At 44.5% G+C, this 19252-nt stretch overlaps 1 protein-coding gene across 2 annotated transcripts in view; it reads left to right on the top strand.

The window, feature by feature from the left end:
* Positions 1-19252, top strand: part of CNOT6 (CCR4-NOT transcription complex subunit 6) — a 1957714-nt gene that overhangs the window by 582811 nt on the left and 1355651 nt on the right. For both annotated transcript variants that reach the window (XM_044068935.1, XM_044068934.1), the window contains exon 4: positions 10294-10379. In XM_044068935.1, coding sequence (XP_043924870.1) covers positions 10294-10379 — 86 coding nt within the window. The remainder of the gene's footprint in view (positions 1-10293; positions 10380-19252) is intronic.

Below are 19252 nucleotides of genomic sequence, written 5' to 3'. Positions count from 1 at the left end.
CCTTTAAGGCAATTCCTCAGGGGAATCAAGAACATTAAGCCACCAAGAAAGGCTCCAGTGCCAGCTTGGGACCTCAACTTTGTCCTAGAAAAACTGACTCTACCTCCCTTTGAGCCAGCAGCTTCAGTGGACTTACAATTTTTATCATGGAAGACAGCTTTTCTGTTGGCAATTACCTCAGCAAGAAGGGTTTCGGAACTACAGGCCCTAATGGCAACACCACCGTTCATAATCTTTCACAGAGACAGGGTCTCCTTAAGAACCAACCCTACTTTTATGCCAAAGGTGGTATCTAGGGTTTCTTTAAATCAAGCTATTCACCTGCCTACTTTCTTCCCCAATCCTGAGAGCGAAGGGAAAGACTGTTGCATACGTTGGACATTCACAGACAACTTCACTACTACCTGGACAGAACCAAGACCAGTAGGAAGTCTGATCAGCTTTTGTAGCTTCGCCCTGGAGTACAAGGAAAAGCAATTTCCAAACAGACTATTTCAAAATGGATTGGACATTGCATCAGATTTTGTTATTCCTTCCATGGGAAGAATGTTCCAGCCAATGTCAGACCACACTCCACCAGAGCTACAGCCACCTCTACAGCATTCTTAAGAGGGTGCCTACAAAAGACATTCTAGAAGCTGCTACATGGAGCTCTGTGCATACATTCTCCAAACACTACAATCTCCCTTTATATTCCAGATCCAGAGCAGGCTTTGCTTCGGCAGTCCTGCAGGGTTTGATTGCCACACCATCTCTTTCCTAGAGCATTCCTCCTCCCCCAGCTAAGCTATGGTATTCAACCCATATGTTATGACTGCAGTTGCATTCTTGAAGGACATAGTACAGTTTTGTACCTACCATAAATGTAGATGTCCGATAGATATGCAACTGCAGTCAGATTTTCCTTCCCTCCATACCCCTCTATGCCTTGGGTCCACTCCTATCCCTGTTTCTCTTAGCTGGGGATATCTGTTATGGTGTATCTGTTTATTGCTTACTTATTTGTCTGGAATCCTGTTTTTGTCTTCCAATTTGATTACAGCCTTCCTTGGAGGGCACCTGACATCTGGGGCAAGAAACACTGAAGAAAATGGCGTCGGCTGATGCTTATGTACTCCAGCCGCTCTGACGTCGGAGAGAAATGCGACATCAGCCGACGTTGGACCCAGACTTTGGAATCCGGCCGACCGAGGGCTGCCTGAGGCAGGACAACCCATATGTTATGACTGCAGTTGCATATCTATCGGACATCTACATTTATGGTAGGTACAAAACTGTACGGTTCCCTTCTTCCACCCCCCCTTGTCTCTCTCTCTCCTTGCAGGGAATTTTTGGTATTTACTTTCTACTGGTAATGTTCTTCCACCATAACCTAGCTCCCTGTTTGGGGGCTCCTGACAGGTGGGGCAAGAAAAACTGACGTAATGGCGTCGACTGCCTGATTTTATACAAGTTACAACCTGACGTCAGTTCTGGAGTGACAGCAACCGACGAAGAAATACAAAGGCTCTGTTATTCGGGCCGACTGAGGACTACCCCTGGCAGGATAACCCAAGTGTGATGACTGCAACAGTGAATACACTCTAACATCTACAGTTATGGTAAGTGTACGCAACTGTACTTTTAGTTGTCTTGTCAGAGTTCTCTTCCAGTGTATTGTGCCATTCTGTTATTTTTAATGTATTCCCAATTTAGAATTCAGGCGTATCTTGTACATATAGGTAACAGAACTGAGATCATGTAGGTCTTGGAAAATTAAGCTAGATTTTGGAGGAAGTTCCATTTATGACACAGATCACATGGTGAGATGTAGTAAGGTGCTTTTAGAAGTTTTGATTTGAATTCATTAATTCTGAGATGATTTTGAAAAGTATTGTGTAGTGTTTGTTGGGTAATGGAAAATATTATATCTGACAATGCAAGTGAAAGCAAGGCATGCTTTTTTGCCGATTGTGATTTGTAAGAAATTTGTGTTTTGGAGCTCTTGGCATGGGAGGATGGTAGATGTCTTTAAACCAGAAGATAAGAATGTGTTCAGAGAAGCCTGACTGCTTTGTACATGGAAACACTTGGCTGTGAGCAGGGATGTAACATGACACTACAGTCTCCTGGACAGGAGACTGGCCATCATAGGTTCAGTTTGGGCTGCAGCCCAGTGGCTTTAGCAGATGATGCCGTAGTTAGTGGTGGGAATGAGGGCACTTAATGGCTGTAGAAGCCCTCATAGTGTTGAGGTGGGTTAGTAGCTTCATAGTTGCTTTATGTTGGCAGTCATTATTATTGCAGACGTGCATGTGGGCGAAGGAAAAAGAAAGGGTCACATCAGTGTCTTGTTTATATTTAGTGAAGCAAAGCAACTAGGGTAACAAGACAGGTTTTGGGGTGTCAAAGAGCATGTTGGGAATTTCCTTAGAGTCTGAAGTGAAGCTGTACTGAAAACCATGCTGTTTGTGTCATAAAATGTAGTGGTAATGTCTCTGCAAGGGATTCCTTTTGATGTTCATCGTGCATACAGCTACAGTCATAACAGATGTGTTCTCCTGCCGTCAGGCGGGTCCTCGATCGGCCGAATTCCAGAGTCTAGGTCCGGCGTCAGTTGTCGTCGCCTCTTCCCTGACGTCAGTGCGACAGGGGTACAAAAGAACCAGCTGACGCCATTTTCTTCAGTCTTTCTTGCCGTGCGGTGCCCGAAGCAGAAGCAGTTCGCAAGTGCCAGTCGGCCAGTTCCTGAGATTACGAAAAATTTGGAACCAAAATCGTCTTAAAAAGCTAAGTACCCCGTTGGGGAAACCTTTTCTTGCCTCAGACTGATGTCAGACAAAGTTAATAATTGTATTTCTTGTGGGAAGCAAATACCGCATAAGGATTTCCATTCCCTCTGTATACCTTGTTTAGGCCCAGACCACGACGTCTCGGTCTGTCGCTTTTGTGCTACATTCAACAAACGCACTATTAAGCGTCGGGCAGAGTTCGTCCAGCATTATTTTGGGAAAGCATTTAACTATACCATGTCGTCGGATACTCCGACTCCGGGTTTGTCTAAAAAAACGCAAAGACAAGGACCGACACTCTAGGTCCACGGCCTCTACCGACACCACGCCAAAGCCGACTACGCGTGGTCCAGTTCTCTGCGAGGCGCCTACGCAGCCCCTGATTACTGACGACACATCTTTGGCGGTGTCTCCTGTACCCGAGGTCGCAGGCTCCTCGGCCTACACCCTGACTACAGATACCAAAGCCACGCTTGGAGTTGAAACACAGAATGTGGACAGGTCCACCTCCACTCAAGGTGTCCTCAGACCTTCCTCTTCTTTCTCCATCTTGGCTTTCACCAAGTCTAAAGCTACCATGCATCCTAAGAGACCAGCTACACAGGGCCAATCTCCAGGCCCCATGCCTAAGAAACAGATGCTTAAAATGGCTGAGGATTTAATTACTCTAATCAGAGGTTCTCAGCCACCTCCGGACAAAAGACCCAGAGTGGAGGAAGATTCCCCCTCCTCTGATCAGGGCTCCATTATTTCAGAGCACTCTGATTATCAGGAACAGTCTTACTCCCCTTTTGAAGACTCTGATGCAGAGGAATCTATTCCTTCTGTATCCCCCCTGAGGAGTACTCATTTGGTGAAACTCTGCATACCTTAAGGGAACACTTCCACTGGGAAGGCCAGGATTATTCGGATTCCAAGAAAAGGCTCAGGGAATTTCTTGTGTTACCCCAGCACAGGCCTCTGGCTATACCTCCTGTCCTGGACATCCTAGATGATGTTTACTCGGAGGCCTGCCTTAACCCGGACTCTCTTCCTCCAGCTCCAGTTAAGCCTGACAGGTACTACAGGGTTCCTGACTCGCACCAATTTCTATACAAAAGCCATCCTGCTGACCTAGAAACCATCTCACAGGGGCGCAAGGGAGTTAAGGCCTCCGTTGCCAAAAACCCATTGCCTTCCGAGAGCGATTCCAGATCCTTAGAAAGGTGGGGAAAAAAGGTATATACCTTTGCTACCTTATCCATGAGGGCTTTAAACTGTCAAGTTTCATATGCTGAAATACCAACAGTTTCTGTTATCTCGATTGAAAAGTAAAATGTCACAACCTGAACAACCAGACATGGAGAGTTGTAGGATTTGATGCATAGTGCAGAACAAGTGGGTAAACATACCTTACAATGTGGTTTTGATGCTCTAGAGGTCTCATGTAGAGCTGCTGTTACAGGCTCAGTCATACGTAGGCATGCCTGGCTCAAGGAACAAGCCTTGCCTGATCATGTCAAAGCTAAATTACTAGACACCCCTCTACAAAAGGATGTACTATTTGGGCAAATGCTGAGGAAGTATTACGGAAAATGGAGGAAAAGGCTAAATCAATGCAAACTGTGAAAGAATTTCTGCAGGTTCAACCCCCACGTTTTAGTAGAAATTGGCCTTCCAAAAACTGGTCCTTTCCTGCCACAGACAGACCCCAAAGAGTCAGATACAGGAGCCCGAGGGACAGAGGACAAACACAAGGCTCGTACAGAGGCAGACAATGGCAAGCTCCTACACAAAGAGGTGGTGAGGACAACTCGCAATCTTTCAGAAAGCAAAACCAATGACTTTCCCCCTTGCATGCCAACCAGGTCTCAAATGGCAGCCCCCTTAGGAGGAAAGCTGGCACTATTCTCAAAAAATTGGCATATTGTCACAAAGGACAAATGGATCCTGAACGTTATAAACAGAGGCTACAAATTCCATTTTCATACCCTTCCAGAAATGAAAGGCATGCCAAACCTGCCACACAATCAAAGGGCAGAAGCACAAAAGCAAATTTCAGATCTTATAAACATGAAAGCTATTCAAGAGGTACCTACACACGAACAAGGTCAAGGTTTTTATTCCAGGCTATTTCTGGTGCCAAGGAAGGGAAAAGATTGGAGACCTATTTTGGATCTTTCCATCCTAAACACATTCCTACTCGTACCAAAATTCAAGATGTTCACTCTACAGCAACTTCTTCCCATGCTGGGCAAGGAGTCTTGGCTGGTAACATTGGACGTCAAGGAGGCATACCTACATGTCCCAATCAGACAAAATTGCAGAAGATACCTCAGATTTCTTGCAGGTTCAACCCATTATCAATTCTCTGCTTTGCCCTTTGGTTTATCTACTGCGCCCAGAGTATTCACGAAATGCCTGGCATCAGTAATTGCCTACTGCAGACTTCAAGGGATACAAATATACCCTTATTTGGACGACTGCCTGATCCAAGCAGATAGCAAGCACATTCTTCTGAAACATCTGGCTTATGTAATAATGTTATTAAACTCTCTAGGATACACAGTCAACAAAGAGAAATCGAGACTAATACCCTCTCGGAAGATAATTTTCCTGGGTGCCAATTTGGACACAACACCCAGATGGGCCTACCTCACGCCAGAGAAGCAGGGGCAACTAATTCAATATTTCAGAACACTGGCAAATTGCACCAGGCTGACTGCAAGGAAAATCCTGCAGGCTCTGAGATTCATGGCATCTTGCATCTTACTAATCCCATGTGCAAAGCTGCATATGAGAAAACTACAATGGTACCTAAAAAACATTTGGTCTCAACACAGCCACAGTTTGGAAACAATAATACCACTAATTCCATGTCTGCAGAAGGAATTTCTGTGGTGGGCTCAAGCATGCCAAACAAACACAGGTCTTCCATTCAGCAAGCCTCAAGCAAATCAAGTCATCACAACAGACTCCTCGGACTACGCCTGGGGGGGGGGGGGGGGCACATGACAGACCGGTGCATTCAGGGCAAATGGACCCAAAAAGAAAAGCACCTTCACATCAATCAAAAAGAAATGCTAGCAGTGATAAATGCTATTACAGCTTTCAAGGACCTTCTACAACCAGGCCAGCTATTGAGAAGAACAGACAACACCACAGTTATGTGGTACATAAGCAGGGAGGAACACATTCTTATCCCCTATGCAGACTGGCCATGTCACTTTGAAACATGGCCATGGACTTACAAATGGAACTACAAGCACAGTACTTGCCAGGCAAGGAAAACACGCTGGCAGACGACCTAAGCAGGAATATGACAGATCCACATGAATGGAAGTTGCATCCAAAAGTTTTTACAGAAATAATCCAAGAATGGGGAAGGCCAGACATAGATCTCTTTGCCTCCCACAAAAAACATCAATTGACAAAATTCTGCTCAAGGATCTTCCATCCAAAGGCCTGGAGAGTGGACGCTCTCTCTTTCAGTTGGACATCAATGGCAGTTTTTGCCTTCCCACCTCTTCCTCTGCTGCCCAAAGTCCTATTGAAGACCAGAGCAGACAGACCAAAGATGATCCTCATTGCTCCGGACTGGCCAAGGCAACACTGGTACCCACTCCTGAGGAGCCTGACGCATTCCCCACCGTGGACCCTGCCTCTAATGCCTCTTCTTCTGACTCAGCACAGTTTCAAAACTCTTCACAGTCAGCTGAAAACACTCAATCTAGCCGCATGGAAGATTCCTTAGCATCGCAGCAGGCCCTGCTCTCCAAGGAGGTGCAGGATGTCATTTTGGAGGCCAGAAGGCCATCAACTAGAAAAGCTTACTCTGCAAAATGGAAACGTTTTTGTGTTTGGAATGAGAAAAAGTGTCAGTGCCCTGGAAAACTGAATTTACCTCAAATACTACAATATTTGACTGAACTGCTAAGCAGTGAACTTTCGTTCTCCATCAAAATCCATGCCTCAGCCATTTCTGCAGAATACAACACTGATCCACCTTTTATTCTCTCACCCTCTATTAAGACAGTTCCTCAGAGGGGCTAAGAATTTAAGACCTCCAAGAAAACAACCAATACCTGCTTGGGATCTTAATTTCATTCTGGAAAAACTGACTTTGCCTCCTTTTGAGCCAGCTGCCTCATCAGATTTACAATATTTGTCCTGGAAAACAGCTTTCCTTCTGGCTATCACTTCAGCTCGTAGAGTTTCAGAACTACAGGCTCTTATGGCTGTCCAGCCTTTTATCATCTTCCATCAGGACAGAGTTTCTTTACTTACCAACCCGTCCTTTATGCCTAAAGTGGTATCCAGGGTAGCTTTAAATCAGGCCATACATTTACCTACTTTTTATCCTAATCCTCAAAACAAAGGGGAGAGATTACTGCATTCCTTGGACATCCACAGACAACTGCGTTATTATTTGGACAGAACAAAACCTTTCCGGAAAATCAGAACAGCTTTTTGTGGCCTATGCGGTAGGAGTTCAAGGAAAGTCAATATCCAAACAGACCATCTCAAAATGGATAGCCCACTGCATACCCTTTTGCTATTCCTTTCATGGCAAAACTGTACCTATAGGCATTAGAACTCATTCTACCAGGGCCACAGCCACCTCTGCAGCCTTCCTCAGAGGAGTTCCTACCAAGGATATTTTAGAAGCAGCCACTTGGAGTTCTGTGCATACCTTCTCTAAGCACTACAACCTACCCTTATACACCAAATCTAGAGCAGGCTTTGCCACTGCAGTCTTGCAGGGCATTTTGGCTCCTCCTAGCTCCACATAGGTGCCTACCACCCCTTTCTTAGCTTTGGGATTCTACCCATCTGTTATGACTGCAGCTGTATGCACGATGAACATAGTACAGTTTTGTACCTACCATAAATGTAGATGTTCGAGTGCTAATACAGCTGCAGTCCAGGTTTCCCTCCCTCCTGCCCCTCTAGGGGTCTTCTTTTATGGTGTATTTGCTTGCAACTACTGGTCTTTGATTATATTGCATTGCATTATTACATAATTTTATGTATTGCCTTCTTTCTGGGGGCACCTGACATCGGGGGCAAGAAAAACTGAAGAAAATGGTGTCGGCTGGTTCTTTTGTACCCCTGTCGCACTGACGTCAGGGAAGAGGCGACAACCGACGCCGGACCTAGACTTTGGAATTCGGCTGACTGAGGACCCGCCTGACGGCAGGAGAACCCATCTGTTATGACTGCAGCTGTATTAGCACTCTAACATCTACATTTATGGTAGGTACAAAACTGTACTTTTTGCGTTGTCTGTAACAAGATTCTGATGAAATACTTAACTTTTCCACAGGATATGTACATTTAAGTAGATCACAGCGCATTAACTTTAATTACTTTTGTGAGTCTTTTCTTTGTGTGCACTCACTTCTGGCATATTTTAAACCTGAAATATTAACATGTTTGAGTAAACTAAATATTCCAGTAAAGCTGCAGTGAAGAAATCTTATAGGTTGGTGCTTTCTAGAAAGTTCCATTTTATGTGACTCTGTGTTTTTTCTCTACTGGCCTTGAAAAAGGAAAGCAGTAACTCTTAAAAGAAGCAGTTTAGAAGTCTGACCTTTCCCTCAATTGAAAGGTTTATGCAACACTTACTGAGGGCATTGAGTAAAGCTGTATGCCAATTGTTAATGTGGTGGTATTTACTGGAAACGTTTCTCTGCTATGCTAAATTTCTGATTGATAGGTGCATCCGATTTGAGATTGGGAGGGATGCCCTCCTAAAGTCACTCTGTTCAAGGTCTTTGGTCTCTCTCCCTCTCTGTATTTAAGCTGAAAGAAGTGGTGGGTGGTGGGCTAGATGTTCACAGAATTCAGGAATTGCCTGAAACAAGGTGATTGTCAGGTAAATGAGTATGCTGTGTCATCATATGGTAAAATAACGTGCAAAGGAGGAGCATAATCCATCCACATTACATGACCATAAATCGGTAACTTTGGTCCTTGTGTACAGGATGACCATAAATCTTGGTGACCTTGGCTGTTTTAACTCCATTTTGACATCAGCTCAGCTAGTGAAGGAAGGCATCATTAGCTGCTGTGGTGTATTATGATTCATGGTATCAAATCAGTCTAGTGACTTAGCTGCTGTGGTGCATTATGATTCATGGTGTCAAATCAGTCTAGTGACTTAGCTGCTGTGGTGCATTATGATTCATGGTGTCAAATCAGTCTAGTGACTTAGCTGCTGTGGTGCATTATGATTCATGGTGTCAAATCAGTCTAGTGACTTAGCTGCTGTGGTGCATTATGATTCATGGTGTCAAATCAGTCTAGTGACTTAGCTGCTGTGGTGCATTATGATTCATGGTGTCAAATCAGTCTAGTGACTTAGCTGCTGTGGTGCATTATGATTCATGGTGTCAAATCAGTGTAGTGACTTAGCTGCTGTGGTGCATTATGATTCATGGTGTCAAATCAGTCTAGTGACTTAGCTGCTGTGGTGCATTATGATTCATGGTGTCAAATCAGTCTAGTGACTTAGCTGCTGTGGTGCATTATGATTCATGGTGTCAAATCAGTCTAGTGACTTAGCTGCTGTGGTGCATTATGATTCATGGTGTCAAATCAGTCTAGTGACTTAGCTGCTGTGGTGCATTATGATTCATGGTGTCAAATCAGTCTAGTGACTTAGCTGCTGTGGTGCATTATGATTCATGGTGTCAAATCAGTCTAGTGACTTAGCTGCTGTGGTGCATTATGATTCATGGTGTCAAATCAGTCTAGTGACTTAGCTGCTGTGGTGCATTATGATTCATGGTGTCAAATCAGTCTAGTGACTTAGCTGCTGTGGTGCATTATGATTCATGGTGTCAAATCAGTCTAGTGACTTAGCTGCTGTGGTGCATTATGATTCATGGTGTCAAATCAGTCTAGTGACTTAGCTGCTGTGGTGCATTATGATTCATGGTGTCAAATCAGTCTAGTGACTTAGCTGCTGTGGTGCATTATGATTCATGGTGTCAAATCAGTCTAGTGACTTGACTGTGGAGTGCTGTTCAGGTTTTGGTCACCTAAGAGAATGCACACGTCCTGAGCTTTATGGCCAGAATGCAGGGCATATTCTGAAGGTGGGTGGGGACGTGGTCTTTGTGCGTTTCCCTCCAGCTTCTTTAGTTTCACAAGCTTTTCCTAAGGAGAGAAGAAAGGACGCTGTTGGCTAAATTTTAGTCAAGACAAACGTGGATCTGTTTTAGAGCTTGGGCTGTAGGAACTTTGCCTGCAGGCTTTCAAACGGCTCGGGATGTACAGTTTTCCCAGGCTGCTACCCCCCCTCCAGCTCTATAACCATAACTGCCCTTTCCTCTCTCCTTTCTTGACAGAGGTACTTTTAAATGACTGTAGACTGTTACCCCAAATTTAAAAAATCCCGCAATCGTTTTCTGTACTGCATATTGTTTTCATAACAGTTGCATGTTCTTTATTTTAAATGTGATTTAGTAGTTATCTGTAATGTATATGAAGTTTAGACAAGGAAATTGTGACTTGGACTTATTTTTTTTCCGTGCAGGGAGTTGCACTTAAATAACAACCTGTTAAGAGTTCTGCCTTTTGAAATGGGAAAACTGTTTCAGTTACAGACTCTGAGCTTAAAAGGTAAGAAGTGTCACCACTGGTTTCATTGTACCAGTACATTTAAATATCAGATTTTTTTTTCAGTCTTGTAATAGTTTCTTTTATCTTGGGGAATACGTTATTTTTTTTCTTTTAAAGGGCTTACCGCATCAGACCAACTTCAGTGATCTATAATTCTTGCTGTGCTGCAGGTTTTTCATGCAGGAATTTAGTCAGCTTTGGTACAACTTCCATATCCCAATTGTCTCGTAATATGCATCTCCCATCTCGGAAAATTAATTTTGAATTTTTTGGACGTACATTATATTCTAGCATTTTTTTTATAATTTTTTTTCTGTCTTAATTATTCATGTGATTTGCTCTCTGTTATCGGTACACTTGAATTGGTTAACATCCTGTTCAGATGAATGTTTGCTTTACTGTTTGGTATCTGCATAAAAACAGATTAGCTTGTACAGTGTTTGTAGTTTTTTGAACATTCAATTCACTGAAAAAATCTCTAACACTGAAACAAAGTTGAATGTGTGCAGTTTTAAAAATGGTTTTCTTCTCTAATCTATATCATGGCTCAGTGTTTCAAGGAGTCTTGATTGGGGATGTATTAAGTGAATTTTGTTGAGAAAATCAATTGGGTGCGTCACCAAGTTTACGTGCATCAACATTTTGATAATATAGTTTTACTGTTGTATTGGTGGTAGAAGTGTTTATTCCCTCGCACACAAGTGATGAACATGCCTTTTCTTCCTTGAGACTGGAATAAGTCTTCCACAGTTATTTTGGAGGTTCCCTGGATATCAGATTTGTCCATTCATAGGTTGGTACTAGGCTATCTGCCCTAGGGGCCTATACAAGCCTAGCCATAACAATTCCCTGGATATTTCTTCCCATGTCCTTGCCTATTTAAGTGGTACAGTTTGAAATATTTTCTGCTTACAAACCTCAGCTTTGACTGGCTAAGAAATAGCTGTATTCAACTGGACGTATAAGAGAATTTAAGTACCTTTATCTGCACTTTTTTTTCAAATAATACAGTATTTAAATTGAGTTAACTGTGTTGCATGATTATTAACTGAACTGGAAGTTTTGACTCTGTTCTTCAGTCAGTGCTTGCTTGAATTTTATTATTTGTTAGTAATTGCAGGTGTGGGGGTAGCCACATTCTTTCATTTCCTGTCCTTGCCTATTTAAGTGCTACAGTTTGAAATATTTTCTGCTTAAAAACCTCAGATTTGGCCGGCTAAGAAATAGCTGTATTCAACTGGACGTATAAGAGAATTTAAATAACATCTGTACTTTTTTTCAAATAATACAGTATTTAAATTGAGTTAACTGTGTTGCATGATTATTAACTGAACTGGAAGTTTTGACTCTGTTCTTCAGTTAGTTTTCCTACCCACCCTCCCTGTTTGTTTTGGTGTTAATCTTAGTGGCTTTGAAACTGCCCGCCCCTGTTGTAAATTTGTGTTTCAATACTCCTTCTGGGCGCATCTCATTTGCTCACTCAACTGAGTGCAGTGAGATCATGTTCTGATTTCAGGCACTCCTACTGTGTACAAAGAGGGCATCTGGGAAAGAGAACCAAAAAAAAAAAAAAAAAAAAGAAACATTCAAGCTTGTTTCCTGCCTTTCCTGTTAGGTGGTTTAGACTGTTTGTAGGCTTCTGAGCCCCCAAGCCCTTCTGAGTTGGAGGGAAGCCTTCTAGCTTAGTTTTGATGTTCATCGTGCATACAGCTGCAGTCATAACAGATGGGTTCTCCTGCCATCAGGTGGGTCCTCGGTCGGCCGAATTCCAAATTCTAGGTCCGGCGTCGGTTGTCGTCGCTTCTTCCCTGACGTCAGTGCGACAGGGGTATAAAAGAACCAGCCAACGCCATTTTCTTCAGTCTTTCTTGCCGCGCTGTGCCCGAAGCAGAAGCAGTTCGCAAGTGCCAGTCGGCCAGCTCCTGAAATTACAAAAATTTTGCAACCAAAGTCTTCTTGAAAGCGAAGTACCCCGTTGGGGAAACTTTTCTTGCCTCAGACCGATGTCAGACAAAGTTAATAATTGTATTTCATGTGGAAAGCAAATACCGCATAAGGATTTTCATTCCCTCTGTATTCCTTGCTTAGGCCCAGACCACGACGTCTCGGTCTGTCGTTTTTGTGCTACATTCAACAAACGCACCATTAAGCGTCGGGCGGAGTTCGCCCAGCATTATTTTGGCAAAAAATTTAACTATATTATGTCGTCGGATACTCCGACTCCAGTTTTGTCTAAAAAGCGCAAAGATAAGGACCGACACAAGAGGTCCGCGGCCTCTACCGACATCACGCCAAAGCTGACTACAGGTGGTCCGGTTCTCAGCGAGGCGCCTACGCAGCCCCTAACTACAGACGACACTTCATTGGTGGTGTCTTCTGTGCCCGAGGTCGCAGGCTCCTCGGCCCACACATCGACTACAGATACCGAAGCCACTCTTGGTGGTGAATCTCAAAATGTGGACAGGTCTACCTCCTCTCAAGGTGTCTTCAGACCTTCCTCTTCTTTTTCCATCAAGGCTTTCACTAAGTCTAAAGCAGCCATACATTCTAAGAGACAAGCTACACAGGGCCCATCTCCAGGCCCCATGCCTAAAAAACAGATGCTTAAAATGGCTGAGGATTTAATTACTCTTATCAGGGGTTCTCAACCCCCCCCCCCGACAAAAGCCCAAGACTGGAGGAAGAATCCCCCTCCTCTGATCAGGGCTCCATTATATCAGAGCACTCTGATGAACAGGAACATTCTTACTCCCCTTTTGAAGACTCTGATGCGGAGGAGTCCATTCCCTCTGCTTCCCCCCTAGAGGATTACTCATTTGGGGAAACTTTGCATACCTTAAGGGAACACTTCCACTGGGAAGGCCAAGATTATTCCGATTCCAAGAAAAGGCTTAGGGAATTTCTCTTGCTACCTCAGTATCTGGCTTATGTAATAATGTGTACTCAGAGGCCTGCCTTAACCCGGATTCCTTACCTCCAGCCCCAGTCAAGTCTGACAGGTACTACCGGGTTCTTGACTCACACCAATTTTTATACAAAAGCCATGCTGCTGACCCAGAAACTATCTCACAGGGCCCCAAGGGAATTAAGGCCTCCACTGCTAAAAAATCCATTACCTTCCGAGAGAGATTCCAGATCCTTAGAAAGGTGGGGAAAAAAGGTATATACCTCGGCCACCTTAACCAAGAGGGCATTAAACTGCCAGTTCCATATGCTAAAGTACCAACAGTTTCTGTTATCACAATTGAGAAGTAAAATGTCACAACCTGAACAACCAGACTTGAAGGAGTTGCAGGATTTGATGCATAGTGCAGAACAAGTGGGTAAACATACCTTATAATGTGGTTTTGATGCTCTAGAGGCGTCATGTAGTGCTGCTGTTACAGGATCAGTCATACGTAGACATGCCTGGCTCAAGGAACAAACCTTACCAGATCATGTCAAAACTAAATTACTAGATGCCCCTCTACAAAAGGATGTATTATTTGGTGCTAATGCTGAGGAGGTATTAAGGAAAATGGAGGAAAAGGCTAAATCAATGCAAACAGTGAAAGAATTTCTACAGGTACAACCCCCACGTTTCAGTAGAAATTAGCCTTCCAAAAATTGGTCCTTTCCAGCCATGGACAGACCCCAAAGCGGTAGATACAGGCGCCCGAGGGGCAGAGGGCAATCCCAAGGATCGTTTAGAGGCAGACAATGGCAAGCTCCTACACAAAGAGGTGGTGAGGATAATTCGCAGCCATTCAGAAAGCAAACCCAATGACTTTCCCCTTTGCATGCCAAGCAAGGCTCAAATGGCAGCACCCTTAGGCGGAAAACTGGCATTATTTACAAAAAATTAGCATATTGTCACAAAAGACAAATGGATCCTGGACATTATAGACAGAGGCTACAGATTCCATTTTCACACCCTTCCAAAAATGAGAGGCATGCCAAACCTGCCACACAATCAAAGGGCAGAGGCACAAAGACAAATTTCAGATCTCGTAGACATGAAAGCTATTCAAGAGGTACCTACTCACGAACAAGGTCAAGGTTTTTATTCCAGACTATTCCTGGTGCCAAGGAAGGGAAAAGATTGGAGACCTATTTTGGACCTATCCATCCTAAACACATTTTTACTCGTACCAAAATTCAAGATGCTCACTTTACAGCAGCTTCTTCCCATGCTGGGCAAGGAGTCTTGGCTGGTAACATTGGACCTCAAGGAGGCAAACCTGCATGTCCCAATCAGACAAAATTGCAGAAGATACCTCAGATTTCTTGCAGGTTCAACCCATTATCAATTCTCTACATTGCCCTTTGGTTTATCTACTGCGCCCAGAGTATTCACGAAATGCCTGGCATCAGTAATTGCCTACTGCAGACTTCAAGGGATACAAATATACCCTTATTTGGACAACTGCCTGATCCAAGCGGATAGCAAGCACATTCTTCTGAAACATCTGGCTTATGTAATAATGTTATTAAACTCTCTAGGATACACAGTCAACAAAGAGAAATCGAGACTAATACCCTCTCTGAAGATAATTTTCCTGGGTGCCAATTTGGACACAAACACCCAGATGGCCTACCTCACGCCAAAGAAGCAGGGGCAACTAACTCAGTACTTCAGAACACTAGCAAATTTCACCAGGCTGACTGCAAGGAAAATCCTGCAGGCTCTGGGATTCATGGCATCTTGCATCTTACTAATCCCATGTGCAAAGCTGCATATGAGGAAACTTCAATGGTACCTAAAAAACCTATGGTCTCAACACAGCCACAGTTTGGAAACAATAATGCCACTAATTCCATGTCTTCAAAAGGAATTTCTGTGGTGGGCTCAAGCATGCCAAACAAACACAGGTCTCCCATTCAGCAAGCCTCAAGCAAATCAAGTCATCACAACAGACGCCTCTGACTACGCCTGGGGGGCGCACATGGCATTCAGGGCAAATTGTCCCAAAAAGAAAAGCACCTTCACATCAGTCAAAAGGAAATGCTAGCAGTAATAAATGCTATTATAGCTTTCAAAGACCTTCTGCAACTAGGTCAACTATTGATAAGGACGTACAACACCACAGTAATGTGGTACATAAACAGGGGAGGAACCCATTCATACCCCCTATGCAGGCTGGCCATGTCACTTTGGAACATGGCCCTGGACTTACAAATCGAACTACAAGCACAGTACTTGCCAGGCAAGGAAAACATGCTGGCAGACAACCTAAGCAGAAATGTGACAGCTCCACACGAATGGAAGTTGCATCCTCAAGTTTTTACAGAGATAATTCAAGCATGGGGAAGGCCAGACATAGATCTCTTTGCCTCCCACAAAAATCACCAATTGACCAAATTCTGCTCAAGGAGTTTTCATCCAAAGGCCTGGAGAGTGGACACTCTCTTTCAGTTGGACATCAATGACGGTTTATGCCTTCCCACCTCTTCCTCTGCTGCCCAAAGTTCTATTAAAAACCAGAGCAGACAGACCCAAGATGATTCTCATTGCTCCAGACTGGCCAAGACAACACTGGTACCCACTCCTGAGGAGCCTGACGCATTCCCCACCATGGACCCTGCCTCTAATTCTTCATGTCCTTCAAGGATGCATCTGCAGTCATAACATATGGGTTGTCCTGCCTCAGGCAGCCCTTCGGTCGGCCGGATTCCAAAGTCTGGGTCTGGCTTTGGCTGATGTCGCACTTTCCCCGACGTCATAGCTACTGGGGTATGAAGGCATCAGCCGACGCCATTTTCCTCAGTCTTTCTTGCCGCGCGGTGCCCGAAGCAGAAGCTGTTCGCAAGTGCCGGTCGGTCAGATCCAGAGATTTCAGCTACCGAATACTTCGAAAAAAGCCAAGTACCCCGTTGGGGACTCTTTCTTGCCTCAGCCGATGTCAGACAAAGTAAATAATTGTTTAACTTGTGGGAAACAAATACCTCATAAGGATTTCCATTCTTACTGCCTTCCCTGATTAGGCCCAGACCACGACGTATCAGCTTGTTTAGCCTGTGCCTCCTTCAACCGACGGACTCTTAGACGTCGGTCGGAGTTTGCAGAAGAATTTTTCGGTTCCGCTTTTGCATATAAAATGCCGTCGGAGACTCCGACTTCGCATTTGGCCAAAAAACGCAGGGAAAAGGACCGACACTCGCGGCCCGCATTTTCGGCTGAAACCACGGCTAGGCCTACCGCGAGTGTCTCGGTTTCGGCTGAAACCGAGCCCTCGGTTCTTCCTACGACAGAAACCTCACCTCCGACAACCGAGGCCACTAAGGCCCCGGCCGAGCCGCCTTCAGAAATCCCTACCGAAGCTAGCGCTCAAAATTTGTCCGACACCATTCCATTGGGCATATCTACACCTGCACGTGGGGCAGCTAGGCCCCCAGCTTCTATGTCTATTAAGGCCTTCTCCAGGGCTAAAGCTGCCAAACTTTCAAAAGCTTTACCTGCCAAATCTACTTCTCAGAGGCCTTCCTCAAGTTCTCAGATTCTCAGTCTTGCTTGAGGACCTGATATCCTTAATTAGGGGCTCCCAACCTCACCCAGACAGGGCCTCCCAACCACCACCAGACAAAAGGCCTAGGACTGAACCCTCTGAACCTGTCTCCTCTGATTACTCCACGGATGGATCTGATTGGTCAGACCATCAAGAAGGGGCCTATTCTCCTTTCGAGGATTCAGATGCTGAAGATTCTATCCCTTCTGCCTCCCCTCCTTAAGAATTTTCCTTTGGGGAGACCTTGCAGTCTATGAGGGAACACTTTCAATGGCAGGGTCAGGATTTTTCTGATTCTAGAAAAAGACTAAGGACTTTTTTACATCTGCCCCAGCATAGGCCCTTAGCCATACCACCAGTGCTAACTGTAATCGATGATGTGTATAATGATGTTAGCTCTGCACCTGATTCTCTTCCTCCGGCCCCTGCCAAACCTGACCGATATTACAGGGTCCCAGATTCTCACTTCCACCTGTATAAAGCCCATGCTGCAGATCCAGAAACTATTTCACAGGGCCCAAAAGGTGTTGCAGCTGCCACTGCCAAAAATCCCCTACCCTCTGACAGAGTCTAGAGCATTACAGAGATGGGGTAAAAAGGTTTATACATCTGCTACTCTTTCTTCCAGGGCTTTAAACTGTCAATTCCATATGATACAGTACCAAGAATATTTGTTAGATCAGCTGAATAAGAAGCTTTCTTCTACTGAACCTTTAGACCATAAATCCCTTCAGGATTTGGTACACAACTCTCAGCAGGTCAGTAATCATTTCTTAAAATGTGGCTATGATGCACTGGAGGCTTCATTTAGATCAGCTATGACTGGGGCAGTAATTCGTAGGCATGCCTGGCTAAAAGAGCAATCCCTGCCAGACCATGTCAAGGCTAAGCTCCTAGATGCTCCAATGGAGAAACAAAGTTTATTTGGCTCCCCTGCACAGGAGATTCTAAAGAAGGTGGAAGAAAAAGCTAAATCTGTACAAACAGTAAAGGAATTTCTACAGGTCCAACCTCCGAGGTTCAGCAGAAACTGGCCTTCCAAGAATTGGTCCTTTCCAGACACCTCCAGAGCACAGAGAGGCAGAAATAGACGCCCTCGAGGCAGAGGTCAATCCAAAGGTGCCTATCGGGGCCGTCAGTGGCAGCCTGCCAACCAGAGGAGTACTGCCACAGCTGCAACTACAACCACTAGCACAGGACAGACACAATTATTTGACTCTGATTCCACCTACCAGGGAACAACTGGAAGCTCCCTTGGGCGGAAAGCTGGCTTTATTCTCAAAAAACTGGCATTGCATTACAAAGGACACATTGACATTGCAAACAGTAGACAAAGGATACAGGTTTCACTTCCACACTTTACCAAAAAAGAGCGGAATGCCAAACCTACCACCAAATCAGAAGCCAGAGGCTTTAAGACAAATCAAAAATTTACTTCAGATGAAAGCGATAGAAAGAGTACCATCTATGGAACAAGGCCAATTATTTTACTCCAGACTATTCCTTGTACCAAGAAAAGAAAACCAATGGAGGCCTATTCTCGACTTGTCCGCACTGAACACATTTCTCATTGTACCAAAATTCAAAATGCTGACCCTGCAGCAACGTCTTCCCATGTAGGGCAAGGAGTCTTGGCTGGTGACTCTAGATCTCAAGGAGGCATACCTGCACGTCCCTATCCGACCAGATTGCAGAAGACACCTCAGATTTCTTGCAGGATCAGAGCATTATCAATTCTCAGCATTGCCCTTTGGCTTATCTACTGCACCCAGAGTATTCACAAAATGCCTGGCATCAGTAATTGCACATTGCAGACTTAAGGGAATTCAAATCTACCCATACCTGGACGACTGCCTAATACAAGCGGACAACAAGACAAAATTGATAAAGGATTTGGCCTATGTCATACACCTGCTACAGGCCTTGGGATACACAGTCAACATCCAAAAGTCAAGACTAGTGCCATCCCAAAGGATAACCTTTTTGGGTGCAGATCTGGACACAATACCTCAGATGGCTTTTCTCACAGAAGAAAAACAAAAACAACTTCCAGATTATTTCATGACTTTGACAAGACAAACTCCGCTTACTGCAAGGAAAGTCCTGCAGGCCCTGGGTTTCATGGCATCCTGCATAATCTTGATCCCACATGCCAGGCTGCATATGAGAAAATTACAATGGTACCTAAGGAATGTATGGTCTCAACACAGACACAGTCTAGAAACCATGATACCAATCATTCCATGCCTTCAAAAGGAATTCCTGTGGTGGGCTCAGGCCTGCCAGTCCAACAGAGGGTTGCCTTTCACGAAACCAAAACCAAGGCAGACCATCACCACGGATGCCTCGGACCTAGGATGGGGAGCACATATGGAGGACAAATGTATC

This window comes from Protopterus annectens, chromosome 4.part0 (assembly GCF_019279795.1).
Source record: "Protopterus annectens isolate FY-2018-M chromosome 4.part0, PAN1.0, whole genome shotgun sequence".
Lineage (NCBI taxonomy): Eukaryota > Metazoa > Chordata > Ceratodontiformes > Protopteridae > Protopterus > Protopterus annectens.
This window is presented reverse-complemented; position numbering and strand designations above follow the sequence as displayed.